Source organism: Montipora foliosa, chromosome 8, assembly GCF_036669935.1.
Source record: "Montipora foliosa isolate CH-2021 chromosome 8, ASM3666993v2, whole genome shotgun sequence".
Classification (NCBI taxonomy): domain Eukaryota; kingdom Metazoa; phylum Cnidaria; class Anthozoa; order Scleractinia; family Acroporidae; genus Montipora; species Montipora foliosa.
Window position 1 is genome coordinate 44,931,270 of NC_090876.1, and position 25,136 is coordinate 44,956,405.

General features: G+C 39.5%; 2 protein-coding genes across 3 annotated transcripts in view; both read right to left on the minus strand.

The window, feature by feature from the left end:
- The window catches only part of LOC138013423 (capsule biosynthesis protein CapA-like), a 22,451-nt gene extending 12,289 nt beyond the window's left edge, over positions 1-10,162 (minus strand). For both annotated transcript variants that reach the window (XM_068860507.1, XM_068860506.1), the window contains exons 1-2: positions 9,951-10,162; positions 204-447 (exon numbers count right to left, since the gene is read on the minus strand). In XM_068860507.1, coding sequence (XP_068716608.1) covers positions 204-447; positions 9,951-10,029 — 323 coding nt within the window. In that variant the 5' untranslated portion in view covers positions 10,030-10,162. The remainder of the gene's footprint in view (positions 1-203; positions 448-9,950) is intronic.
- A 5,244-nt stretch (positions 10,163-15,406) lies between these two features.
- On the minus strand, positions 15,407-17,247 carry LOC137968870 (pancreatic secretory granule membrane major glycoprotein GP2-like). The gene is made up of 3 exons (XM_068815342.1): positions 17,037-17,247; positions 16,244-16,393; positions 15,407-15,762 (listed from the first exon to the last, which is right to left on the minus strand). Exons 1-3 carry the CDS (start codon positions 17,245-17,247, stop codon positions 15,407-15,409), a joined length of 717 nt encoding a protein of 238 aa, XP_068671443.1.
- Between the last annotated feature and the right edge of the window lie 7,889 nt (positions 17,248-25,136).

Sequence of the window (25,136 nt, forward strand, 5' to 3'; positions counted from 1 at the left end):
GAGGCACTCTTCGACCGAAGTCTAGAAGTTTCATTAACTTTTAACATATTCTTTTGACATATCGGTAACCCAGAATTCCGAATTAATTTTGAATAGTTCAATTTAAAAGCAAACAGGAGATATATTTAAAAGTTACACAATGAAATCACTCACACGAAGGAAAAGGTGTAAATCATAGAATAATGAAAGGGGATCATTTGTACCTCAGTGCAGAAGCAGCGCTCGGACTTGCATCCAATATGACAAACTTTCGTCCTTTGTAAATATGCGGATACACATTCTTGCCGACAAATGGAGATTCTAAGTTTCCAATAGAGACATCTGCTTCTCTAATGTACGTTGCTACATCCTTAAAAGAATCGTTGTATGTGCAATATCCATGCTCAACGTAGTACTTCGTAACAGCAGCAAAACTGATATCACCAACAAAAAGCAGAGTCACTCGTTCTATAAAAAGAAAGGAAAAAGTGAGATAATCAGTTCTTACGCGTCAACGAGGGTTGTCCAGTACACCCAATTTGATTCAGATCGTGGTGGGTAGACTCGATTCCATCGACTTGTGTCTACCCTTCGATCCGAGTCGAGCCCACTCGACCAGTCCCTCCATATGTCGGTCCGTCTAACGCGAAGTCGGTTTGCGAAAAACTTGAAAAATTCAACAAGAACGACGAATAAGGAGGGTAGAAAATGTCGGCGGACCGACTGAGTTCGATCGACTCGAATCAAGTTGTCGATCCGAGTCGGGTCGACGGATGGAAAACAACATCGAAGAGATTTTTCGGAACCTAGGATAAAATATTATGTTACTTACAAACTTAGAAAAGGAACAAGAATTAAAGTTAACGAATGAAATGATATATGAAATGGATCATATATTGAACTGCGGATGTGAAATCAAGTGAAGCTATGATCCTCACAGTTATGAGCCTAATTTTAGTTATTGCGTAGAGAAGCCTGAAAATTTCAGGACTTTAACGGGCTTTGAACCCGTGACCTCCCGTCGCACCGGTATCGCGAAGTCAAAGCCTGTTGAGGTCCCCATATTCTCAGGTTTCTCTACTCAGTTTCGAAAATTGCGTTCATAACTGCGAGGATCATAGCTTCACTTAATGAAAGTTAACTAGCTAGCTAAAGATTTTAGTACTAGACTACACCAAAATGATTTAAAATACGATCAGGGAACCATTATCAATTTGAAATCCACGAATCCTGTTAACTTAAAAGTTTAAAATGTTCGAAATTATGTTTAAAAAGTTCCATTTGCCTCGTTTTTCTTTGTACCTTTCAACAGGAAATACTAGACAGCCCCTGATTTCATTTTTATCAGGAACGCACATGATTATGAGCGCACAACTTCGATGGCGCATTCTGTCTTGGAGTTTCAGTCAACGACTGAGATTTGTTTTTCGATTGATTCAGTTACATGCCAGGGCAAGGATCTCATGGATATACACACCAACCATAATTCTAAAAGAATAACGGTTCTAAATCAGTTACTAGAACTAAATATGAGCACTTAGACTTAATCTGTAAAATGAGGGTTTAACCTAGTACGGGTCTCGTGGTGGGTATATCCATGAGATGTTTCCCTGAAACAGCCCTATGCGTGATGACGTCTGAGTAGCTGATTTCACCACCGAGCCTCGAATTCGAAAATCAAACTTGTAAATTTTAGCTTGAGCTGAATCCCAAAGGAGGAAACCCACGTTCATAAGGCCTGTTAAAGAGATCAAGAAAAAGTTTGCATAACAAAAGAGCTGAGACAGAGTTCAATAGACCATATTTGTATTCCCAGTATTGGATTGGAACTAGCGTACAATGGAGGCTAATGCGGGGGAATATATTAAAAAGTATTTGCATATGAAAAGATCTCCCCGCATTAGCCTCCATTGCAAGCTAGTTCCAGTCCAATACTGAGAATACGAATATGGTCTATTCCAGGAGGATTGGATCAGGACTCCATGGCATGAGTCTATGCATGGCCACCGTTTCATTGTTTGGGACTCCAAAATAGCGGCCGTAACGTCATGTGAAAACCAAGAATATGAGCCTTCTTTTCCCCTTTTACCTTTTGACATTCCTAGTCATTTTTTTTTAAACACTTTCCCGGGAAACAGCATTCCCCTGGTTACCGTTAGCCAATCAGTGCTGTAGATTACGCATTTACGATTTCGCATAAATTACCTCTGGTAATGGAGAATCTGAGAGTAAGAGTGAGAGTCATTTAGAAAGTAGCCAAGAAAGTGATGGACACAACGAAGCGATTCTCGTCCGAAGAAGCTACGGGCCGATACGGCTAAAAAAGGATCCGGAAAGCGAACCAAAACAAACCCCAAAGCTCTCGGAGGGAAGGTGAAATGGAGAAATTGTCATCATGGATTTTCTCAAGAGAACAATCCACTAGAGTTGAGGGATCCATCTTTCAACCTCTGAATTTTGAGCTTTCCGATTCCCGTCTGCCCGCCATGTTTCAGCCAGAGCTAACTTATGCGAAACTGTAAATGCGTAATCTACAGCACCAAGAGATTATCAAGGTAAGAGAGTGAATCCCCCATATAGGCCCTCTAACTAAGGTAATCCATCTTAATCTATTTTTAGACATGGTACCCAGTTCTTCCACGAATTTTACTCGCGCGATTTCCCGCGTTGCGTGTTTTCGTGGAGGAAACAACGGAGATAAGTAATGGCGGACCGCGCTTCCTCGAAACGCAAGGTTGAAGTTTCTAACGCACCGTCGAACAAGCGGTCTTCAATTATATGCTTCTGGTATGGTCATCCCATGCAGCCGGGTAAAATTAAGGATTAATATCACTCATGTTTTCAGAAGGTATAGAAATTCCCCGAGTCGTGGAGCGACAAGGGCAATTTTAAACCTCAATTTTGCTAGGAATCATGCAATTATTCGTTTGTAACTGTGACCAAGTTAGGTTGGTTCGTGTTGTTATGTGAACAATATAGGGAGCAAAAAGACTGTTGCGTAATTCGTGGGAAACCATTTCAGTGTTTGTGAAGCCGTGAAGTGTGACACATATAAATCAGCTGAATGAAATTTCTATTTCTACAAGAACACAGGTACAGGTTGCCTGTTGACAACGTTTTGAATCTCGTGACACTCTTAAGTCATTTACTTTGTTTTTCATTCTAAAAAATATCTCTAAACTAAATCTGGAACACAGCAATAAATTCGAAGTGGAAATTTAGCAAATAAGTCGTCGTTGTTCATGCTTTCCAGACAACTCAGAAATTGATCATTTGACGATGTTGTTTTGCAGAGGACGACAAAGAAATGTACAGAGATTTATTTATAACGTACATGCACAGCCACTGCGCGCATAAAAGAGATAAAAGAGGCTCTACTCGCAGGGTGAGCCATTGTTCTACACAACGTTCCCTTTGCCATTGCCGCTGGGAAATTTTCAAACTCCGTAATACTGCTACTGTCTCTTGCTTCTTACAACAAACCCCTTAAGTTTATCTCGCAAACTTACATCTACGACCGCGACTTTCTTTTGTTTTTGTTAGTCCCTCTCCTTCATTGCTTGCAGGAAAACTTTCACCCTTGTTCTGCATATTTTTGTCAGTAATTGTTCATAGACTGTTCGAACAGCAACAGATTCGGTGGTGACACCAACAGCCTTATCACAGTTTGAATCAATCAGAATTAGTCCGGATGGACATTCCTCTTTCTTCTTTCTTTTTACTGCAACCGGTATCTGTTTAAAGTCAAGTTCGTCGACAAAACGTATTATAAAGGACTTTTTTCCACATTTGTCTCCATTTTTTCTCAAGAAGTTTCGCGCGGCCTTGCGTGTAAAGCCGCCGAGGTTGCCCACGCAACGCGCGAGTAAAATTCGCGGAAGAACTGGGTACCATGTCTAAAAATAGATTTAGATGGATTACCTTAGTTAGAGGGCCTATATGGGGGATTCACTCTCTTACCTTGATAATCTCTTGACAGCACTGATTGGCTAACTGTAACCAGGGAACGTTGTTTCCCTGGAAAGAGTTTCTGAAAATAACCAGGTCCGTCAAAACGCCCGATCAAGAATTCAATAGGCCAGTTTCGTATTCTAACGGTTGGACTGGATCTAGCATGAAATGGAGGCTAATGCGGGCAAATTAATTTGCATTTGAAAAGATTTGCCCGCATTAGCCTCCATTCCATGCTAGATCCAGTCCAGCCGTGAGAATTCGAAAATGGTCTATTCGGAGGAAGGCTCCCGTAATATGTAAATAAACAAAGCGTTGCACATTCCGGAAGTTATGACTGCCCTTTATGACAGAACTACATCACGATAACTGATCTTTTAATAATAACCACGTACTTTTATTTCTCATCACGAAGACCTAAGGATCTTAAAGAGCGGAATAAATTTTTCAACTTGATTATATAATAGCCGTTGAGTCAGACCTATTTTGCTTTCTAATACCGCATTCGCACCAAAGCTTAAAAGCTGTCTAGTTAAACATGGTTTAATTTTTCTTCATACAAGTTACTACCCGACATAATGTAGACTCCAACTTCAACACAATGAAGAAACACATTAGAACTTACATGAACCCTAGGTAAATTTCAGTCTTTAAGCCTTCCGTTGCTCATTTCTATTTTGTTTAACCTGGTTTATTTAATTAAACATGTTTAGTTGGTGTGAATCGGATATTATTAAGTCACCTCGCAATTTTCCTGAAGAGAATTTTCTAAGCAGTCTAGTAACACAAAGAAAGAGTGTGTGTATAAATCCACGGCATCTCTTTACATCTGACGCAAAGATCCACGACCGCAATATTTAAAATTTCCATGTGCTTTGATTAACCGCCGCAATCAATGGGAATTTAACACCAAACCGACTCATGGCTAAAAATATCATGGGCTTAAACAGTCAAACCGAGAAGTATTGTGGACCACCTAAATTTCTTCTGCGTTTTGAATCATGCAGGTTCTTTACCACATGGTTAGGCTTTGTGTTTAATCACGTGAATAACGCGCTGATCAAGCACAACACTCCCGGAATCTTCATGAAATCTGAAGAAACCAATCGAAGAAACCAGTTTTTTCACTGGTCAAATAGTGAACGGAGATTGAATTCTTGGATTTTTGGTTGTATTGTACTGTGAATACTTGCATGGAGTGTACTTCCAACTGAGAACCTGTTTCTTGCCATCGATCAAACCAACGAGTTTGCCCATCGAATCAATGAATTCACTACGGTGTGTTCAGCAATGAAACCAACGAGTTCAGCGGCTTGTTACGGTTATAAGTTATCAAACGAAGAGTTCAATTGCTTAGCAAGCAGTTACTAAACACGAAATTTGAAGCAACTTTCCCACATCACGAAAAAGTTACATAGAGAGCTTTTTTAGAGCCTAGCGAAGACATCTGCATGGTTTTTATGGCAATATTAAAGGATTTTCATGTGAATAAAAGGTTAGCGTCCTTTTCTTACGCAAAGTCAATTTTGTCTGATTCTGCCCGGTTCTGCCCGGGTGACCCGAAAACACTGACCTCCGGTCCATGGACCCCTCTACGGATTGGGTCCACGGACTCTCACGGACCGGTCCACGGACTACCCTTACGGACCCCCCATACGGACCACCCTAAAGCAACATAAGTCTCAGGCTCGGGTACAAAGTCTATTAATCACATATTGCCCCTTCCTTCGCTGTGGACCGGAATCCTTCGAAAAAGATTGATAATAAGTAAGCTCTATTTGTATTTTCTTTCTTTCCCTCCGCCATTTTGTTCGGATCATTCTCCCGCGGGTTTGTGAACTTGCCCCAGGAAATGGTGGAAGAACTTAGTTTCGAAGACTCCGGTCAACAGCGAAGGAATAGGCAACACCTGAGCCTTAGTCTGATTTGCGGAGCGAAATGGCTAGATTTCACCGGCAAGAGTGGTCTATCCAGACAACCGGTATAAACAAATTTTCACTTGTTATTTATTTGTAATTCTGTGTTTTTTGGGGTGGTCCGTAGAGGGGGTCCGTAGAGATAGTCCGTGGACCGGTCCGTAAGGCAGTCCATGGACCCGGTCCGGAGGGGGGTCCATGGACCGGGGGTCAGTGTTTTCGGGTCACCCGTTCTGCCCGTGACCTTGGTCGCGTCGCTAAAAAAAATCGTAAAATATTCACAGATGGATCGATTTCTCTGAAATTCGGAAGTTCAATTGCTAAAGAATGGAGGAAGGATTTTGACTATTGATAAAAATTCCTGTGTTTTGCGTGAGCATGCGACGAAAAGGTAAATGCGACTTTTCTTTCACGCGTACGTGAAGTTATTTTTGTTACGGCTGTGCAAATTTTGACAGTGAATATTGAAATTGCAAAAAAAAATGCTTCGGAAATATCGTCACACAATCTTTATTTTGAGCGGTTATTTGAACGTAAAAGATGCAACGCTTAGCGAGAAATATCTTTTTGTGTGTGAATATTTTGGAAAAAATATTTCGCGGAAAATTTTTGCATTGCAAAATGAGTTAAATCGAGTAAAAGTCTTCACTCGGATAAAATTTAAGCGTGGCACTCTATCGAAGATATTGTATTACCGTTCATTACCTATGATACGTTTTTAATCGATCCTTGCATGGTATGTTAGTGTTATAGTTATTAGGTGGGTTCATACTAGAGAAGTAAGTAGACTTAAAGTTTGGCAGGAGCTCAAGTACACTTGAGAGCATGAACGCCTACTTACCGTGATAAGCGTCCACATTAGAATTAAAAGTATGCTTGAAGCAATCGGGGTTGTCAATCAAGATACGAGGTATAATTTCGCACGCATGCATATGGCGCGATTAGGATTTTAACTACTCCATGCACAAAACAACCACAAGGTACATCATGCAACCTCGAAAACTTCAAGTCGAATTGCTTACCTTTTGTTTCTCATGATTATTTTACTGCAACGACAGAAAGCTTTGCTATTTCAGCAATTTTACCACTTTCTCATCACAGAGGAAGTAAGCGGAAGTAAGCGGAAGTAAGCGGAAGTAAGGCCTACGTTGATAAAAGTTTGAGTTTTCCATGCCCTTTTCTTTGTTCGTAAACCTCGGCCCTGAAGTAAGCAATCGAGTGAGATGTGCGTGTCTTCAATTTCCCGCAAGATGCAAACGGGATATTTCATCACAGTTTGATTGATGTTTCAATTTCCTGATCTTGTTTTGATAAAGCGTAAGTAAACTAGTAAGCCTGGTTGAACGTAACTTGAAAGTGTACTTCGGCGGCTTTGAAGAACACGCGTTTCCAAGGCTACAAAGTTGCCTACTTACGCTGAAATTAGACCCGTTCACATCTGAAGTACGCCTCAAGCATGCTTGAGGTATACTTACTAAGCTTACTATGAACCCACCTATTGTTATCGTTTGTAATATCCATACTGACACTACATAATCAGGATATAAACTTGTAATAAGGATTAGTGATGTGCGTTCGATTCCCGTTTTGTCATCGCCGAGGCATTTGAAAGAAAGTAGTTGTATGTTTTAGGAGAATCTTTTTGTACCGCTTTCTAGTAATTACTCAGTAACAAAGGTATCGCACAATATGTATTTATGCAATATCAGCGTTCTGGGATATTAGTAGACTCCGAGTAGCGCGACTTCAATGATGTCAACACGAGGGTGATCACTGGCCGGTCTCCCATTCAAGTTTTTTAACCCCGTCCAACAAGGCTTCGGTGGACCAACGGGAGTAGGTGTTTTCCCTTGGTTCAAGACAAAACAAATTATCTTATTCTCCAAACCTGTGCCTGTATAACAAAACATTCGGAGATTGTCAGCTGCTCTCATGAGACTTAAATGTCCTTCATTGCATTGGCTAAACTAAAACTTACAAAACCGAAGACTGAAAATGGCCCTTTCGTGCAGTAAAATTACATATCTTCACAGGGACCACCCTTTAAGCCCTGATCAGTTTCTTAATTTACTTCATGTGAGAACATTTCTTGTGTCGTTGCCACTCCACTGTTCAAATTCCAGGTTTTCCTCGTTGCCACTTTAATGCAAGCAGGAGCATTTCTGACGCAAGCTTGTTTGCTAGGCAGCGTAAACAGACTCTGATTATCGCTAGAAAACGTTTTAATGCTTACATCGACCCATCCCGCGTAAACGCCTACAGGAGTTTTGTTCTATAAGTGATGTTCCCAGGTACAAAAGAACAAATATGAGACAAAGTTCAATGAGGCTCTGCCAGGGTAAATTCCGACTAGCGACATGGCCTAAAAAGTAGCGACAGCACTTACAGTGAAATCCTTTCTGTAAATTTCCGACAGCAACGGTCACAGCAATGTGTGAAACATTGACAAAGCACCGACACGAGAACAATTATAATTTACTATATAATAATACGAAACAAGCCATGTAAAATCGCTCGGCCACATTTTACATGGCTTGTTTCGTATAATAATTATTACATAGTAAATTATGATTGTTACTAATTATTACTATTGTTTAAATTTCCTCGACATTAATAAAATAGTATCTAGCGCTAAGTTATATCTAGTTCATTAGACGTTTTAACATTTATATCTTGTAATTCTTGTAATTTTTAGCATTTATATTTTGTAATTCTTACACGGCACGTCTGAAAACCAGCTTGCTGAGCTATTTACTGTGCTTGAAATAAAGTTAATTGATTTGATTGATTGATCTTAAAATTTAGACAAGCGACACGGGACCCCAACCCACTCCTGGCAGGGCCCCTTCAATGTCTCATAAAGCCAAGTGAATTGTGGAATTGGGTTCCCTACTTCAAGAAATCGCCGAGAAACAGGTCCTTGGCAAACGAAAATTCTCGGCAGGTCACATTTCACAGTAACAGGTCACTCGATACAGGTCATTGTTTTCCCTATACTAAAGCAACAAGTGGCTAACCTTACGTCTTAACATTGCTTTTAATTTAGGCCTACCGAAGCCTATAAAGTTTAGCATCAGTAAAGGTTTTGTAACGAGTGACCTGTGAAAAGTGACCGTCTGTACCATAAACCTGTACCTGTCGCCAAGTTTATTAACATTTTGATCACGATGACGAATCAAACGCGAGAAGATAAGAAACGTCAATAAAATATTTATTTTGTCTGGCCAGTGAGGGAAGAATTTACTTTGTAACACATGGAAAACAGTTATTGATTATTTATTTCACGTTAACTAGACATTTTTTCTTACAATATCGTTAGAGTATTCAAAACTTTTCCTCAGCGGAAGAGCGAACAATTGAGTCCCACCATTGCAACAACAATTTGTGACGACTGCTATCCATTTTGAATTTTTGGCAATCCAAAATTTGATATCGACGAGTGGTTGGTGTCTTCTTGCCGTAAAATAGCTACTTAACTGTCAAAGCGACCGACCATTGTTCGGTGAATATCGCACCTCTCACTCAGACTGCGCTTTTAAATAGCCGTAACTGGTCTGCCTCCAGCCAGATACGGTTATTGTCATTCGTCCTGTAAAGCCCCCAAGAAAAATGAACAATTGAGTAGCACAAATTTGAATTTTACATTCCTCTAAAAAGAGGGAGATAAAGGGAATCGAGTTCAAAGTAGCACTGAACGGGATGTAGGGATAAAAAGGTCATCTGCAGGGTTCCCTTGACCATCTAGAATAAGAAATCTTTAAATTTAAATTCTTCCTTTCTAAACGTCCTTGCGAATGAGCTGAATAATCGGATTTTCAAGCTTTACTAGACGAACCAAGCCACGAACGATATATCTCTTACGCTGAATTTTTGGAAAGAAACCTTCAAGAAATGGTGAATTAATATATTATTTGTAGAACCCGTCGAAAGGAATGCCACAGGAAAGTTGAACATATCATCTGACTGGTGTAAGAACAATTGTTCACTCAGTTGGGGTCTCATACGTTCTGCGGTGTTTAAAATAGCCTACCTTATTCCAGTCAAGGACTAAATAATCAGCTGCAAACTAAAGCAACTCTGTATAATGAAGAAAATAATTCTTACCTTGATTTGAAGATACCCTCAAGGCATGAAATGCGGAAATGAAGAGAAAAATGACTGGAAAATAACGATTTTCTAGCATGTCTTGTGAAGCGAAACTTAAAGTGCAAGCACTACATTGCTGTGAAAATGTATGAGTTCAATCGCCAAATCAGAGATTTTTATACTCCTTTTGCATTATATATTGTTTAAAGCTGCTTCACGTATATCCTGAATTCAAAATGGAGGTGACAATAAGTATTGTTATATACCTAAACTTTCACTCATTAAAACGAGCACTGTGATTGGCTAATTCTTGGTCACATGCCCCTGACCAAATTGAAAATGTACCCCTACCGGGATACAATTCCGCAATCGTTGCCCGCTCTGGATGTTTTGCTGCGATTGTTGAAGGAAAAGTCTTAATATGTAACAAAGCACTGTATATGATCCCTCGGAACTAGTTAGTTTTGTTTTCCCTCGAATCCTGATGTTTCCCGAGACGAAGTCGAGGGAAACATTAGGAGTCTCGGGAAAACAAAACTAACAAGTTTCCATCGCCATACATTAAGTGTATATTGTTCTTGGGCGCTGGTACCAGAAAGAGCATTACCGGTTCATTGTCGCGAATTTTTTTGGCCGAAAAGCCATCGCAATAAAGGAAGAAATTTGTATATAACAGAGAAGGCAAAATTACTAAATGCTGATTGGCTGAGACAGCGGGCATTTTTCATTAATTTTGTAAATTAATTAAAACTCATTGGTTTTAATTAAGTCGCTTAGCAACAGTGAATAAATTGTTCTGTTTCCTGCGGTAGCAGCCAAAACGCGGGGCCGGGGCCTGGGCCGGGGTCGGGGTCGCGGTCGGGGTGCCTTTTTTTTCATTTTTTTTTGTTTCAATTTTTGTCGTTATTCTCCTGTACTGTTGTTTTCGAATGTCCTTCATTTATGGTGGAAATTAGTCAAAAACGTTAAGGAACTTACGGAAGCTATGAAAGTTCTTAAGAGACATATTAGTTTTTTTCGCGAAATCGGACTTTGTTTTTTTTGTGTGTTTTAAAATCGAAGTTGGTTTTTGCGAGCGTCTGACTTATTCTTTCCGAAAATCGGAGTTTGTTTTTCGAAATTAAGATAATTTCCGAAGATGCTGAAATTGGAGTTTATGAAATATACGCCAACTGCCAGAAACACTGAAGACTCGCTGAGCTTCACTCTTTAAAATAGCATTGTAATGTTTACTTATTAAGACAAAAAAAACAAAATCGCACTTCCACGATGATCGTCATCCACGCAGTCACGCAATGTTCTCATTTGCTTTTTTGTTTGCGTTGATGCCATGTTGTTGTCTGTCTTTATGCATCAGTCAATTCCAGCAGTGCCCATCCCCCTGGCTAACCCCAGGGCATTAGCTTTTTTTTTTAAAATGGGCAAATTCCCAGGGGTGGGGACACATAAGCTGTCTAAATGCCCCGGGGTGGGGACGAAGAAAGAGGGCAAATGCCCCGCCCTCGGAATCGTCGCCTCCCAACAATTCTGCAGTTCTTTTTTTAATCAGTGAATAAAACGGTCAACTGTTCAGTATTTTTATGCAACGATATTGACTTCAAGGACAACAGTACGTGTTAGTTGATTCTGATTATATTTATTTCTTTATATTTTGTTTTTAACAGTTTGCTAGAGGATAGCGTGTCATTAAATATATTCTTGTATAAAAGCCATTTGTTTTGAATATTTAGACTAGAATATTAACGACAATCCCGTTCACAATGTTTACAAAAAAAATATCAATGTTTTAGAAATCTCACAAAGGTAACATTTTATTTCAATGCTTGATTATAAACACTTCGTTGAATCAATAACCAGAAAATTTAAACCTAGATTGTTTAATTTGTTCAACAGTGTCAAAAGTACGTTAAACAAACCTTGACCCCTCCATCCTCAATAATGGCTACTCTAGGTTATAAAAGTTCAAAAACAACAACAACAACAACAACAACAACGATATAAAAATAAGCAAAAATGCACAATACTAAAGCCCTTCTACCGAATGTTCCCCAATGTTTAATTCTTGTCGTGAAGGCATTAAGGGTTTTATTGGCATGCTGTAAAAACGTTAGTCTAATTTTGTTAACTCATAAAAATGATGTCAAAATGAGATTCAAAGAACCCCTTTCCATCATTCTAAGATTCATCCCTTCCCTGTGGTGATTTCATTGCTTACATTTCAAATATCTTATTTGCCTTTCCGAAAGAGGAACTATTCAAAGTGCGTCCATCACCCAAGACTAAGATTCACCCAAGCTGACCTAGTACCCATCAGCGTCAGAAAAAGTGTCGGCTAACTCAATATTCAACACGATCTCTTCTCTGAATTCACGAATATCGTGAAATTCTTAATTTGCTTTGAATTCACTATTATCGTTAATTTAGGACATGGTCCCAGGAAGCAGAGAAAATAAGGAAGTGAAAATTCATATCCGTGGATTGGATTTGAACCTGGAGTTTCTCATCTATAGGAATCGTTTCTTTCCGCTTCATCAATAACGATCAAGACACCGCGCCATAAAAAAAAAAAAGAAAAACATTTATTTAAATCTCCCATAGAATATCGCTGCTGAAGAATAATTAATTCTAAGTTAGTTTAAAGCCAGTAGATTGCTTGAAAGAGTGTTGATTGTTTTATTGTTTCCTTGCATGAAGTGTATTTGTATGATACGCCATTAAAATTGATATTAGACCACGCCCAGTGAGTATTTTTAGTGATCCTGTATTAAGCAGCCACCTGTATTAAGCGGCCAGTTTCTCAAGTCCCAAAGGTTGGCTGTTATATACAGGTTTGACTGTACTTTAAACATTATTTGACAGCAAACAATATTAAACACTAAAAAGGTCGGTAAGCAAACTTCACGACAATCAAAGCTTAGACCTAAATTATTAAACAAAGTACAGTGCCAACTTGTAACTTAACGGTATAATAAAGACGTAACAGTAGAGACCTTGGACATCCTAGGACGAGAACGAGTACGAGTTTTGACTGCCCATTTTTAGCGAAAATGCTTAGAAAATTTATAACCCGTACGATTAATCTTACTCTTTATTAGCCGTATAGGTTGCTGAGTTATTCTTTTTGCTGGTAACTGAACCTTTTTGCTGATCGAAAAATGCCAAGAGAGCTATGGTGTTGTTGACTTGCTTTGACATGACGACATTTTTGCAAAACCTCGTACTAAAATGACGACGGTATCACGTTTTTCCCGCCGAAATGACGCTGGTTTGCGCGCGCGGTCACTGTTGTTCTATCAGACATACTTTACTTCTCGCAGTTGTCCTCGTCCTAGAATCTAAAGCTCTCTATTGTCTAATCTGCTACGGTATACAGTTACCGTACTGCATTTCTATAACTAACAGTTCATTTCATAGTTGTTTAATGTGTATTGTCCTTGACCAAATAGCGGTGTGGTGGTTAAGTGATCAGGTGACGCGTTAATCAACATTCCCAGGTTTGAGCGCTATGTCCACACACTTAAATTGTCTTTAAAAAAATATATGGCCACTTTCCATAATCCATATCAAGCTTTCAGTCTTCTAGATTACGGGTAATAGTGAATTCAAAGCAAGTTAAGAATCCACGATAATAGATGACTTTCACCTGACGTCACAGCAGCCATGTTTGTGTACAGAACAACAGAGCACAAAGTCTTTAGGGAATTTTACTCGATTATAACGCAAAACATGAGCCAATATTTGCTATTGCTTTGTCCACAAACATGGCCGTCTCATCACGTGATCGAAAACCATCTATAGTGAATTCAAGCTAGAGAAAGGCTTGCAATATTGTACTTAATTCAAAGCCTTTGGGAATAAAACGTTTTGTTCCAGTTATTTTCATATCATTAAAATGTGGATGTTACATTATACTGCAAATACAGTACACAAAGAATCTTAACCCAGGGAGATCTGAATTGGGTACAACAATTGGTCTATAGAGCGTTTTCACTCACGTGACTAAAATGGATGCTAATTTGATGAAACAAAAGAAACTATTTGCATAAAAATAGAATTCAATTCCCAGAGGATTAGTTTGGAACACCAGTATGGCTGCCGTGACGTCATGTGAAAACGCTCTATTGTCTATTTTCCCACAAAACTTCATCTAAAAATAGACACTTCTCTGAAACTGATGGGGACAAACCTGATACCAGATCCGTACACTTAGGTGATGGACTCTTGGTTAATAATTGTTCTAAGTACTTAAAAAGGTGCAACAGGTTAAAACGGTACAACTGAATGCAACATAAATGTAAAGGTTTAAAGCTAGTTTTTATAGGTAGTTAATTTTTTTTACAAATAATTTTAGTTCGATAGGACCAGTCTTATTTTTCAAATCCAATTCGTCAATAAAAGGAACATAGTTGGGTTTCAAGGAAATAATTTTCTTTGTTTTTTATTCATACAAACTGGACTTTATTTCCCTGAATTTAGCTTATTTAATGAAGATGATAATATGTGCTTATTCACTGTCTTGAATAGTACTTATACAAATGGTCTTGGAATGACCATCTATTTGCAAAACTCGACTCCATTGATCATATAGAGTGTTTTCACATGACGTCACGACAGCCATTTTGGTGTATCCAGCTAATCCTCCGGGAATTGAGCTCTATTATCATGCAAACGTTTTCTTTTGTTTCGGTGGAAAAACAAGGGTACTGATCACGTGAGTGAAAACACCCTATAAGTGGTTTGCAACTAGACTCTAGAGACACAGATAACAGTGATCATGTAATGTAAAATTGCTGGTGGACGAGCTAATGAGAGATCTTTGTTTTCGTCCACTAACATTGCGGTTTGTTTGTTTGTTTGTTATTTATTTGTTAATTAAAGCAGGTTGAAGTTTTGGCAGCTATTCAGCTGATGTGGACCTGCTATACCTACCCACCCATATACTCACAGAGGACAGCCACAACACCGGGAACTTCATCCCCTCCTCTTCTCGAATAGTGTGTAGGTTCTTTAATGTCCAACAGGGAACTAATGAACATGGAAGTTATTTGTGAGACGGGACCTCCGGCTAATCGTCTTTATCCGAGAAGACTTGAATGTCTAACCATTTGCGGATGTAATTACAAAGGCAGCATTTTCTCCTCAGTAATTTAAAGACCCTGAGTGTTGGTCCGGCCGGAGTCGAACTCACGACCTCCCGCATGGCAGTCCGGTGCTCCAGCGTGGTGCTCAACCAACTGAGCCACCGGTGTGCTTTGACGCGGTGACGACGCAACGTGAGTAAGCTATCAAAGGATAATTTTTAGCACTAGAAATCCCATAGAATCCATCTGAACTTAAGCCCTAATCAGAAAAGGAGCTACTCAATTGCAAAGAAAGAGAAAAGTCCCTGCTCAGGGTTGGAAGAGTTTGTTTTGAGTAAAAAATACACAACCGCTAATCTGCTGCCTATAATCTTGTCAGCATCCAGTTCTCTCTCAGTCAGTGCTGCGACAAGGATGACAAGAGTATGTTCCACTGATGTAATACAGGTAGTAACCACTGCAATTCCGCACTTGAATATTCACGGACCAGTTACAGCAATTCGAATTCCAGTTAAAACAGACCGTTCGTGTCACATTTCCCTCGTGTTCCAGGGGATGAGTGCCATTTAACCACCCGGTTGCGTGTGTTCCGCATCTGTTGCGAGGAACGTACCAATTGGGAATTCTTGTCCCAGCGTTTCCTTGGAAACGAAACCAAGCTGGCCCAAGAGCGTTGTCGCAATGTCGAGGCGATGCACCATTTGTCGTTTTTCTGTCAGCATTGCTCAATACTTGGTAGTCGTGGCATTCTAAGTAAAGGAAGCTACCGTCAATTCGCTACTTTCACCAATCCCATAATACAATTCATTTTGGGATTTTGGGATTTTTTACAGGTCACAGGTCGTTGTTTTACCAATACAGAAAGAATCCTAATTAAGCATAAAGGCTAACCTTAGGCCTAACTACTTTTTTATGCCTAAGGTTAGCTTTTATGAATGTTTAAGATGCTTTCTGTATTGGTAATTAATTAAAACATTGACCTGCGGCCTGTAAAAAATACCAGCCGGTTCTTTGCATCAAAACAAGGGATATCTAGTTCACTGAAACATGATGCAGTCCCAAAAGTAAATAACTTGTATTGTTTTTATGTAAAGAACCGTCCCCCCCCCCTCAAATTATGACGTGTAGACGAGGCCTCAATTGATTATTATAATGTATTGAATTAGCCATGGAGCGATAAAAAGTGCCAGCTGGGTGCGAATCAGCTCTTAAATGGCTCTAACGTCTTACCTCCAGTTGACATTTTGCAAGAAACCAACACAGGTTGGCCTGGTTTTATTGAATCAAGCCAGTAATTGCCACTGACCACGCTGTCTCCTTCACTCGCTTTGATCTCCGAGCATGACTCAGCAGGCACTTCCTGAATGAAGCCCAGGGGAACTGTGAAGTTGCAAACAATGGCTTAAATTGATGGAAGTTTTATTTATATAGAGTGTTTTCACTCACGTGATCAGTAACCTTGTTTTTCCGACGAAACAAAAGAAACCGTTTCTATGATAATAGAGCTCAATTCCCAGAGGATTAGTTGGGGGCACCAACGTGGCCGCCTTTCCTTTGTTTAAGGACACCAACATGGCTGCCATGACGTCACGTGAAACACTCTATGTGAAGGTGTGTGATCTCTTTAATAGAACTAAATACGTAAACTAAGGTGGCTTGCTACATTTTTCCGAAGAAAAAGATTAAGCAAAACCTGGCCTGCATAGCAAGCACTCCGTGTGAATGAAGACCTTTGATGATAGTTTTCGCATTCAGCGCAGGAGGCTGGTCAATTAACTTGCTGTGCGGATGAAAAGCGGGAGCTTTCGTTCATACGGCAACGCTTCTAACGCAAGCTAAACAAACTTAAGTAAAACGTGCTCAAGTACATTTGCCTGTTAAAGGCTTTTCTTGTTTATTTATCTATCTATTTATTTATTTATCTATCTATCATTAATCTACTTTTTTACCTTATCGAGAGTCTTTGGCTGCAATGACACCCTCAGTCGGCTTTATGTTTAGTTAAAACCCAAAACAACGATACCTCTTTTGCTGGGTCTTGTGACATAGATCCGTTCTGAGTCTTGAACATAATCATCTGGTCTTGCTTCCCTTGTCCGACTATTTAAATCACAGAAAGATCGACTCATGACGTAATCGAGGCTTTGACATCGGATGTTGGAGTTACATAACTGTCCCCAGGTCAAGATGTCTGCGGTGTTGATTTCCTGAAACACGTGACCTCTTAACGTCATACCATATTTGGAATAAACAACTTTGCACTGCTGAGCATCCGCGCATGCATGTTAAGAAAGACACGCGAAACTCCAGAAATATGACCACTGAGACGTAAAAATGCAGGCCCTTGGTCATTTTCATAGCAGGAAGCGAGCAGGGAAGACCACTGGAAACTATGCAAATGAAGCAATGGTAGAGAAATTGGTCATAAATTTGTATCTTAGGCTTAACAATCATTTGTTGAGTAATTTGGCAGCAATAAATCCAAACATTTTTTACTGATCGCGATCGGAGGAGGGGGGCGGGGGGAGGGGAAGATAAATTTGTATCATTAAGAGTTCCTCTGTAGATAGGTCGGTGGGTAATACTTAATTTGGAGTCCCGACAACTCCAGGCTGCTTTTCATGGAGAAGGTGTTTGTACAAAATAATAATAAAAAGGACAGAGACTAATATAGTGCATGACCATGCAATCTGAGTAGTTTGGCCGTAATTGTCCCACAATGGGCAGCACAAAGCACTACGGCTGCACTGCCTATCAAGATGGCTATCCCTACTGGATCGGTACAGTTATTCACTACAACAGGTTGTTCGATATTCATATTATTCGGATTATAGGAGGAACCACTAAACATGACTTTTGTCTCAGAGGCGTTTGAAGCTTATTCCCTATAAGCAATTGACGCACAGGGACGATGTCAAAGTTAAGTCAGCAAAAGCCAGTTCGGAGTTTCAAGAAACGAATCACGGTGCGCGTCGGGTTAAAAGCAAGCACATAATTGTCTTTTATGCTTTATGCTCCAAACAGTCTGACTGATATTGTTCGCAAGGCATTGTTCTGGGCGAGCTACGTTTGCTGGGACACAAATAATACCACATATGTTTGGGATATTTTGTCCAAGCCCTGATGGGCTAGACCATTTATTGAAAATCAGCAGGGTAACCTAGGAAATACCCAAATATAGAAGACATGATCCCAGCAAAGGTGAGGTGACACCCGCCATCCACAAGCAAGTAAAAATAGGGAGGGTGGGGAGGGAAAATTAATTTGACTCTGTTGAATCAGCCTCCGCCTATCTTGCATAAAATGGTGAACGATCTAGAGAAAATACCGGATGGCAGAAGTGCCCAAATAGTAACATGGAAAATAACTAAGTATGCCACACTCAGCATAAATCCATTTCTTTCCTCTGGGCAATAAATTTCCTTTTTGTTATGGTTAATAGCTGCAAGAATTTGCATAAGCATTTCTTTTTAAATATATGCTTGCTTTTATCCTCGCTTATAAGATAGTTAAGGTAGTTATAAGACGAAGAGATTTGGGTGTCATCCGCTAACATGCATGGTGTGGATGCAGGGGCGCCCAACGACCAATTTGTTGTAAAATGTATTATTATACCCCAGTTAATGAAAATAAATGTTATTAAGGCATTTTCAGGTGTTTTTCAGTGTTGCTGGGAAAACATCATCTGTTCCTTTTTCCCAGCAAGACACACAAGAAATTTCCCAGCCAGCTAGATAAAATTGGTTGGTTTCCCAGCCAGCTGATCAAATTTATTTCCCAGTCAGGAATTCCGCGCGCTTTCAAATCCCTCGATCCAAAACGACCGAACAAAAGCGACAAAAGCGGGACAAAACAGGTTTTTTCCGCAAGCGCAATCACTCTGACCAGCCGTCGTATGTTTGTGAATATTCTCTGGGAGAGGGAAGGGGTTCTTTTTTTTTTTTTTTTTTTTAGTTGTCCTCAGTCTTCAGAGTTTCTACAGCCAGCTCGGGTTGAAATGCTAGAAAAAGTCAGTAATTCCCAGGCAAAACCTCTATCAATAACAAAATTTCCCAGCCAGCTCATCGAAACACCTGTATTTTTGCCAGCCAGCAAGATTCCTCTGGGGAACAGATAATGTGAGGAACAGATTCGTTGGGTGCCCCTGTGGATGACCTTAAGTAATTGGGCCAATCTTTAATGTTTAATAAGATCAGGTCCGGGTTCAATTCCCGGTCCCAGCGTCATATGTGGGTTGAGTTATCTCCTTGCATCCAGAGGTTTTTCTCCGGGTATTCCGGTTTTCCCCTCTCCAGAAAAACCAGCACTGCCAAATTCCAATTCGATCGAGAAAGCACGGAGACTTGTTGAACGAGTTCCTGAGCGCTCTTAAGGTGTTCCGTGGGTAAACAAATTCCATTTACATTTTTTTACAGCACTTGATCAGACGTTGAGCTCTTAAGGCCTCGTAATTAATGAATTTCTTTAACGCTAAGTAAGAAGGAAGTTGTTGCTGTAAGTTTGTCTTTGTTCGACACAACCACTGAGGAACTCAAAGTTACATAATTTTATGACAAAATTTAAATAACTATAGTGAATAGGAATTCTCCTGATTGCGAAGTTTACCAAGTTATTGCAATATTAGCGACAAAGTTGTATCTCTCTAATTTGTATCCAATCAAATAGAAATAGACGCAGATCTTGTTACTAGTAGGATGAAAATGTGAGATGTTTTAACCAGAGTTGGTACAAGATTCTAGATTTTACCGTTGAAGTAAAGTGCATAATTAGCAGTAGCATTCGTGTTGTTTGCATATCATTTTGATATTTTGAAGTTTATCACTTAAGGTTAAGTTGCAATTGCCCCAAACGGAGCTACAATAATCAAAGTGGGGGAAGACCAACGCTTGATAGATTTGGAGGGCAGTGCACTTTGTCATGCATGTATGGTCTTATTCGCTTAAGGGCGCCTGTAGCTGAAGATATCTTCTTGCTAAGATCACCTATATGATTAGACCATGAGAGGTGTTCGTCAATTATCACGCCTAGTGATTTAGCTTCTTTAATTTAGCATCAATCTCAACGTTTACCTGATTGTCTGAGAACGAATTTAACCGTTGGTTTGACCCATGCAATAACCATAAATTCGGTCTTCCCAACATTCAAGCTCAGTTTGTTGGAAATGAGCCATATATTAAGACTTCTTAACTCTGAATTTAAGCCGTTCTCAAGATCAGTCAATGTGCTACCAGCAAAGGTTATGTTGGCATCATCAGAATGATGATACTAATATACATACTAAAATTCACAGTGATGTGTAGCTGACGTCGAAACGTCTCCCCCTTTTAAACAAAGGTGTTTTTATTAAGGACGTTCGCGCCAAAATCTTCCTACAGTGAGATTTTCTTCATTTCTCGCCTAGAGTTAGGTCATAAAGTACTTACTCCAAAAATGAAAAAAAAATTGGGGGTCACCGACTTTGTTTCGGAGAAAATGGCAGTTGAAAAATGCCTTAATTTCGAGAAATCGGTCGTAATAGCGAGATGTAGGCTCATCTGCTCATCCATCGAAAATCATAAAAATAAACTGTTGGTGTGAAAGTTTCCGTGCATAGGTTTTTAGGAGTGAGATTTTTAGATAACTGTATGCCGCTAGGGATGTGGTAAACAGTAGAGTTCATCCTCGACGAGCGTTTTCGTAAGCTCTATCCGTTGCAACCACTACAGGAATTCGATGGCACGAGGAAAGAAAATGTTAAAAAAAGATAACTTCTTACGGTGAGAATTTTTTCATTTCATCATAACTTGTAGATAGTAAGTAAAGTAAGTGATTCATGATTAAAAAAATAGGGGTCACCGATGATCTGAACGAGTAAAATCGATGTGATTTTGCAAAGCTCTTGGAAAAGTTCGTTTGTCACGCTTTTGCGTGACCTGTCGGGCAAGGACTGGAACCCAAGAGAGGATCTATCGTTGAAGAGATTAAAGGTTTTTACCGCAAAAAAAACCTTTCTCGAGCATAGCAACGAAGTTTTAAGCAGGGGTCATCTTCATTTGGTTGGTGTTTTGTATAATATCTCTCCATTGCCGTCATGCTCATCCTCTGGAGTGTGTTTTTTGTGAAATTCAATCGCTGATTGTTTCCACGCAGGTCCGCACTATTCAAGCGGACGAGGACGAAAATACTGCTCAATTTTCACGAAAGTAAAGGAAAAGAACTTTAAAAACATGCATTCACTTTGAACTTAAGTTCGTAGGGTAATAAAAACATAAAAAAAGAAACAGCTCCATTAAATTTACGCAACGGTTCGTCCTCGAGTTTTCCAAACTTTCAGCCACTAGTCTACTCGATCAGCTACCTTTTCCAGAGCTTTTCCATCCTCCCGCTCACTTCTCTTTGAAGTTTCATGACGATTCGGAAATAAATGTGCCATTCTTTTGCCGGCCTGGAATTTTTTCCTCGGCGTTTTTGTCGCCATGTTATTTTAACTGATGCTTGAAAAATTTGTATGAAAGTCAAGTAGACTAGTGCACGACTGATAAAACCTCGCGAATATCAGTCGTGCAGTAGTCTACTTGACTTTCAAAAATATTTTAAATCAATTTTGACTGATCACGATCTTCTCTGATCCAAAGCTGTGCAAGACTTATCGTCCACGGTTTTTGCAAAGGTTTTAAAACCTCAACTTCACTAATGCTCGAAGTAATGCGTGACATATTACAGTCGCGTTACCTGCGCAGTAACGTTGCGCACAAACAATTAGCGCGAACGTCCTTAACAGTGCGTTTTTAGTGCAATGTTTTACATCTAATTGCTAAAATTTTCATTCTTCATGCATTCATTAAAAAAGTACAGTTCAAGCCGGTTTGTATACTTTCAAACGGCGTTCTTCTAAAGGCTCGTCCATTGATGCTAAGTCGGATGCCAATAATTTACCGTTAGCGTATTTTACTATATACGTACCGAGATTTACGCGCCAAAAAGGATCGAGATAAAAATACTCTCTTTGCGCTAGAGAAGCCAGCTGATTGGTCATACGATTTTTTTTCACTAGTGAAAAACGACGTATCGACGTTCCGATTGGCTATATCGTTATTTTCACCAGTGAAAAATTGTCGCATCAGCTTTTTGATTGGCTAATACGATGTTGAACTTTGGCGCGGGTGGCCTGTGAACCGACAACGGCGGTAAAATTTGGTGTATGGTATCTTTTATTGCTTAATTTTCTCCACAAAAACACTTCAGAAGATCTTAAATAGTTTTAAAAGTGCTCAAGCGAGGTATGGAAGGTTTAGATTTCTTTTATTTGAAAAATATTTTGCAATTTGTTTGGAACTTTCGTTCACGATCGGTGGTTTGATAGCCTCTCGATTAACACTTACCTTGTTAACTTTATGATCTGTGTACTTATATAATAAACAAATTACTTCATGATTGGCTCGAGCTCGTTTGTACGATTTTTATTACTCACTCGTTAGGTAAAGGTAAAGGTACACCTTATTTAACATCGGAAGTTCCTTTACTCTCTAGAGAGTAGTCTACTCTTCCAGGAAGCCGACGATGCGCTCATTTTACCACCCTCTTTTCCATCAGTGCTCCGTTTTAAGGGCATTTAAAGCTACTTAGGCTACACTGAAAGGAAAGAAGTCGAAACAAGGATGAGAGATCCGGGGATCGAACTCGGGACCTCTAGCATCATGGCCGCACACTAACCGACTGTGCCACCCTTGCTCGATCCAAAAAGGATCACGATAAAAATGATGTTGAACAAAGGCAAATGCAAAGGCTTTCGTTTACGTGATCCTTCACAACTCGTGAATAAAAATCGTACGCACTCACCATGGCCAACCATGAAGTAATCTATGTATATTTCGTCACGACTGCTATATCCGTGCTACATTTTCTGATCCAATAATATCACTTTTGGCCTCAACAATACGTTTTATTCATTTATGAAGCTGCTCAGCACGGCAAAGGCTTGTTTTCTTTACTTTTAAATTGTTAATCGTTTTCAACTTTGTATAGTGACATAAAAAAGAATTAGCCCACGCGATTAAAAATTTATGTACCGTTAAAGAATATTGATTAGCTTTTTTTTCTGCGTTGGTTCTATCTTGACAAAGGTAAAACCAAAATTCTAATAATAATTATTGTTTGGCCGACTTATATATTCGTGTATTTCAGTGCCTGAAGTAAAAACTTCTTTGTCTAAACACCGGAAAACAAGCAAGAGCCCGTTATAATTAACCAGTGCAGCACAAAAAGGACTCACTTTGAGTCGTTATGTACGCCGAAAGGAAATGATAGCTCGTCCAGATCATTGCTCTGAAAATATTGTTTACCCTTAATCTATGTATTTTGCAACTATCGGAAGTTCAATTAAAATTGAAATTCTTGTTTTCCGCAATGACGAACGAGTGGTACTAATACACCGAAAACATATCATTTTGCAAAAAGCTACTCGAAAATGCTCTAAATGAAGATAATACCTACCTTCACGACCTTTTTCTTTTTTCGGGAGTCTAATATCCTCGAAAATTTTGTTGAACGAACCCACACCATCAAATAGCAAATTTCATATTATGCTAGTGACCTTCTAGATCCTCTGTTCGTGAATTATTAAATACATTTTGCCGCTCCCGTCTTAACGCATTAGTCATATGAAAAAAATTCTCCATTATGATTGGCTAAGAGAAATGCAGGTTCGGGTAACACAGTGCAGAAAAGAGGTAATTCAGTGCAAAAAGACCTAACAAACCAAGCATTTTAATCTACTTGGTCAATGATCAAAGAAAGCCACAGATAGCCAATCAAATGCTAGCCCTTCGTGATTTCGTGATACGCGTGCGTTGCTTCTGCTTAATTACGACAGTCTTTGATTTCTCGTCATGAAGAGTGTTTTTAGGTGACTTCACGGCGGTGGTGTGGGTTTTCCTAAACAATGGAACGGCGCCCATGTTGGTGTATCCAACTAATGCTCCGGAAATTGAATTATCATGCAAACATTTTCTTTTGTTTAGGTGGAAAAACAAGGTTACTGATCGCGTGAGTGAGTGAAACACTTTATACGGTCTAACCGTGCCAAAAGGTGGCAGGATGAAAAACTGGAGGCGGGAAAGGAAGCATATGCATATCCAAATGATTATGAGGTTGTTTATAGCAAACCCTGCTCCCGCACGCTTATAAAAGTCTTAAACATCTATTCTGCATATCCTTTTCTAATAAGTTATATACGCATTTTCTCATATACGTAAATACATTCTAAAGGAGGCTCGAGAGGGTTTTCAGCTGAGCGCGCGCGCTTAAGGACGTTCGCGCGAAAATTTTTTAACATTGATTTTTTTCTGAAACTTTTATCACTGTAAGATAATGAGTTAGTTATGTCAGAAATGTAAAAAAATGGGGGGTCACCGACTTCGTTTTAGAGAGAACATGCCCGGAAAAACACTCAAAATGTGACAAAATCGAGCTTCCTTAGCGAACGAGGCCAGTGTCTGTAAACCCAAATATATTGCAATTAAATCTTTGAAGTGAAATCTTCTCTGCCAAATATTGTTTTAGTGGACTCATTAAGTGAATTTAGTCAACTGGTGAGGTTCCTTAAAGATCAAGTTCGCATTTAGCAACCACAGTTTCAAGCGCCTTGCAGCCGCAAGATGGCAGGATTTGATGTCCCGTGAGCAGAAATCTTGAAATTTTTTTAACTTCCCACATTGATTTTTTGTTCATTTTTGGACAACGTAAAGATAATTGTAAATAAAATCCGTTTCTGGAAAGAAAAATAGGGGTCACCGAACGTCCAAGAGCGTTAAATCCAGGCAAAGCTATAGCAATGGCCTTTTGCCCTATCATTTCTCATTTTATTACTTAGCGCGCGCGCTCGTGTATGACGTGGCGTGTGCATTTGCGTGCGCAGTAAGGATGCGCAGAAACAATTGGCGCGAACGTCCTTAAGCCAGCCACACAAGCAATTCGTAAGCTGCTCGCGTCAGCTCATGGTTCAAATGGGTCACCAGAAATAAACAAATACTGCTAATTTCGCTCACCTTTCTCCTAATTCCTATATATATGGAATATATATAGACATCTCCTATTCACGAAAACTAGCAAAATTCTACCCAAATGGTTTAATGGTGACTTAAGT

Excerpts from the sequence above, each read along its gene's own strand:
- LOC137968870 (XM_068815342.1), bottom strand. The coding sequence starts at position 17,247 with ATGACGTTAAGAGGTCACGTGTTTCAGGAAATCAACACCGCAGACATC. Across the intron at positions 16,394-17,036 it reads CACAAGACCCAGCAAAAGAG|TTCCCCTGGGCTTCATTCAG; the intron begins GTATCGTTGTTT and ends GCAACTTCACAG. Across the intron at positions 15,763-16,243 it reads TTGCAAAATGTCAACTGGAG|AATGCCACGACTACCAAGTA; the intron begins GTAAGACGTTAG and ends TCCTTTACTTAG.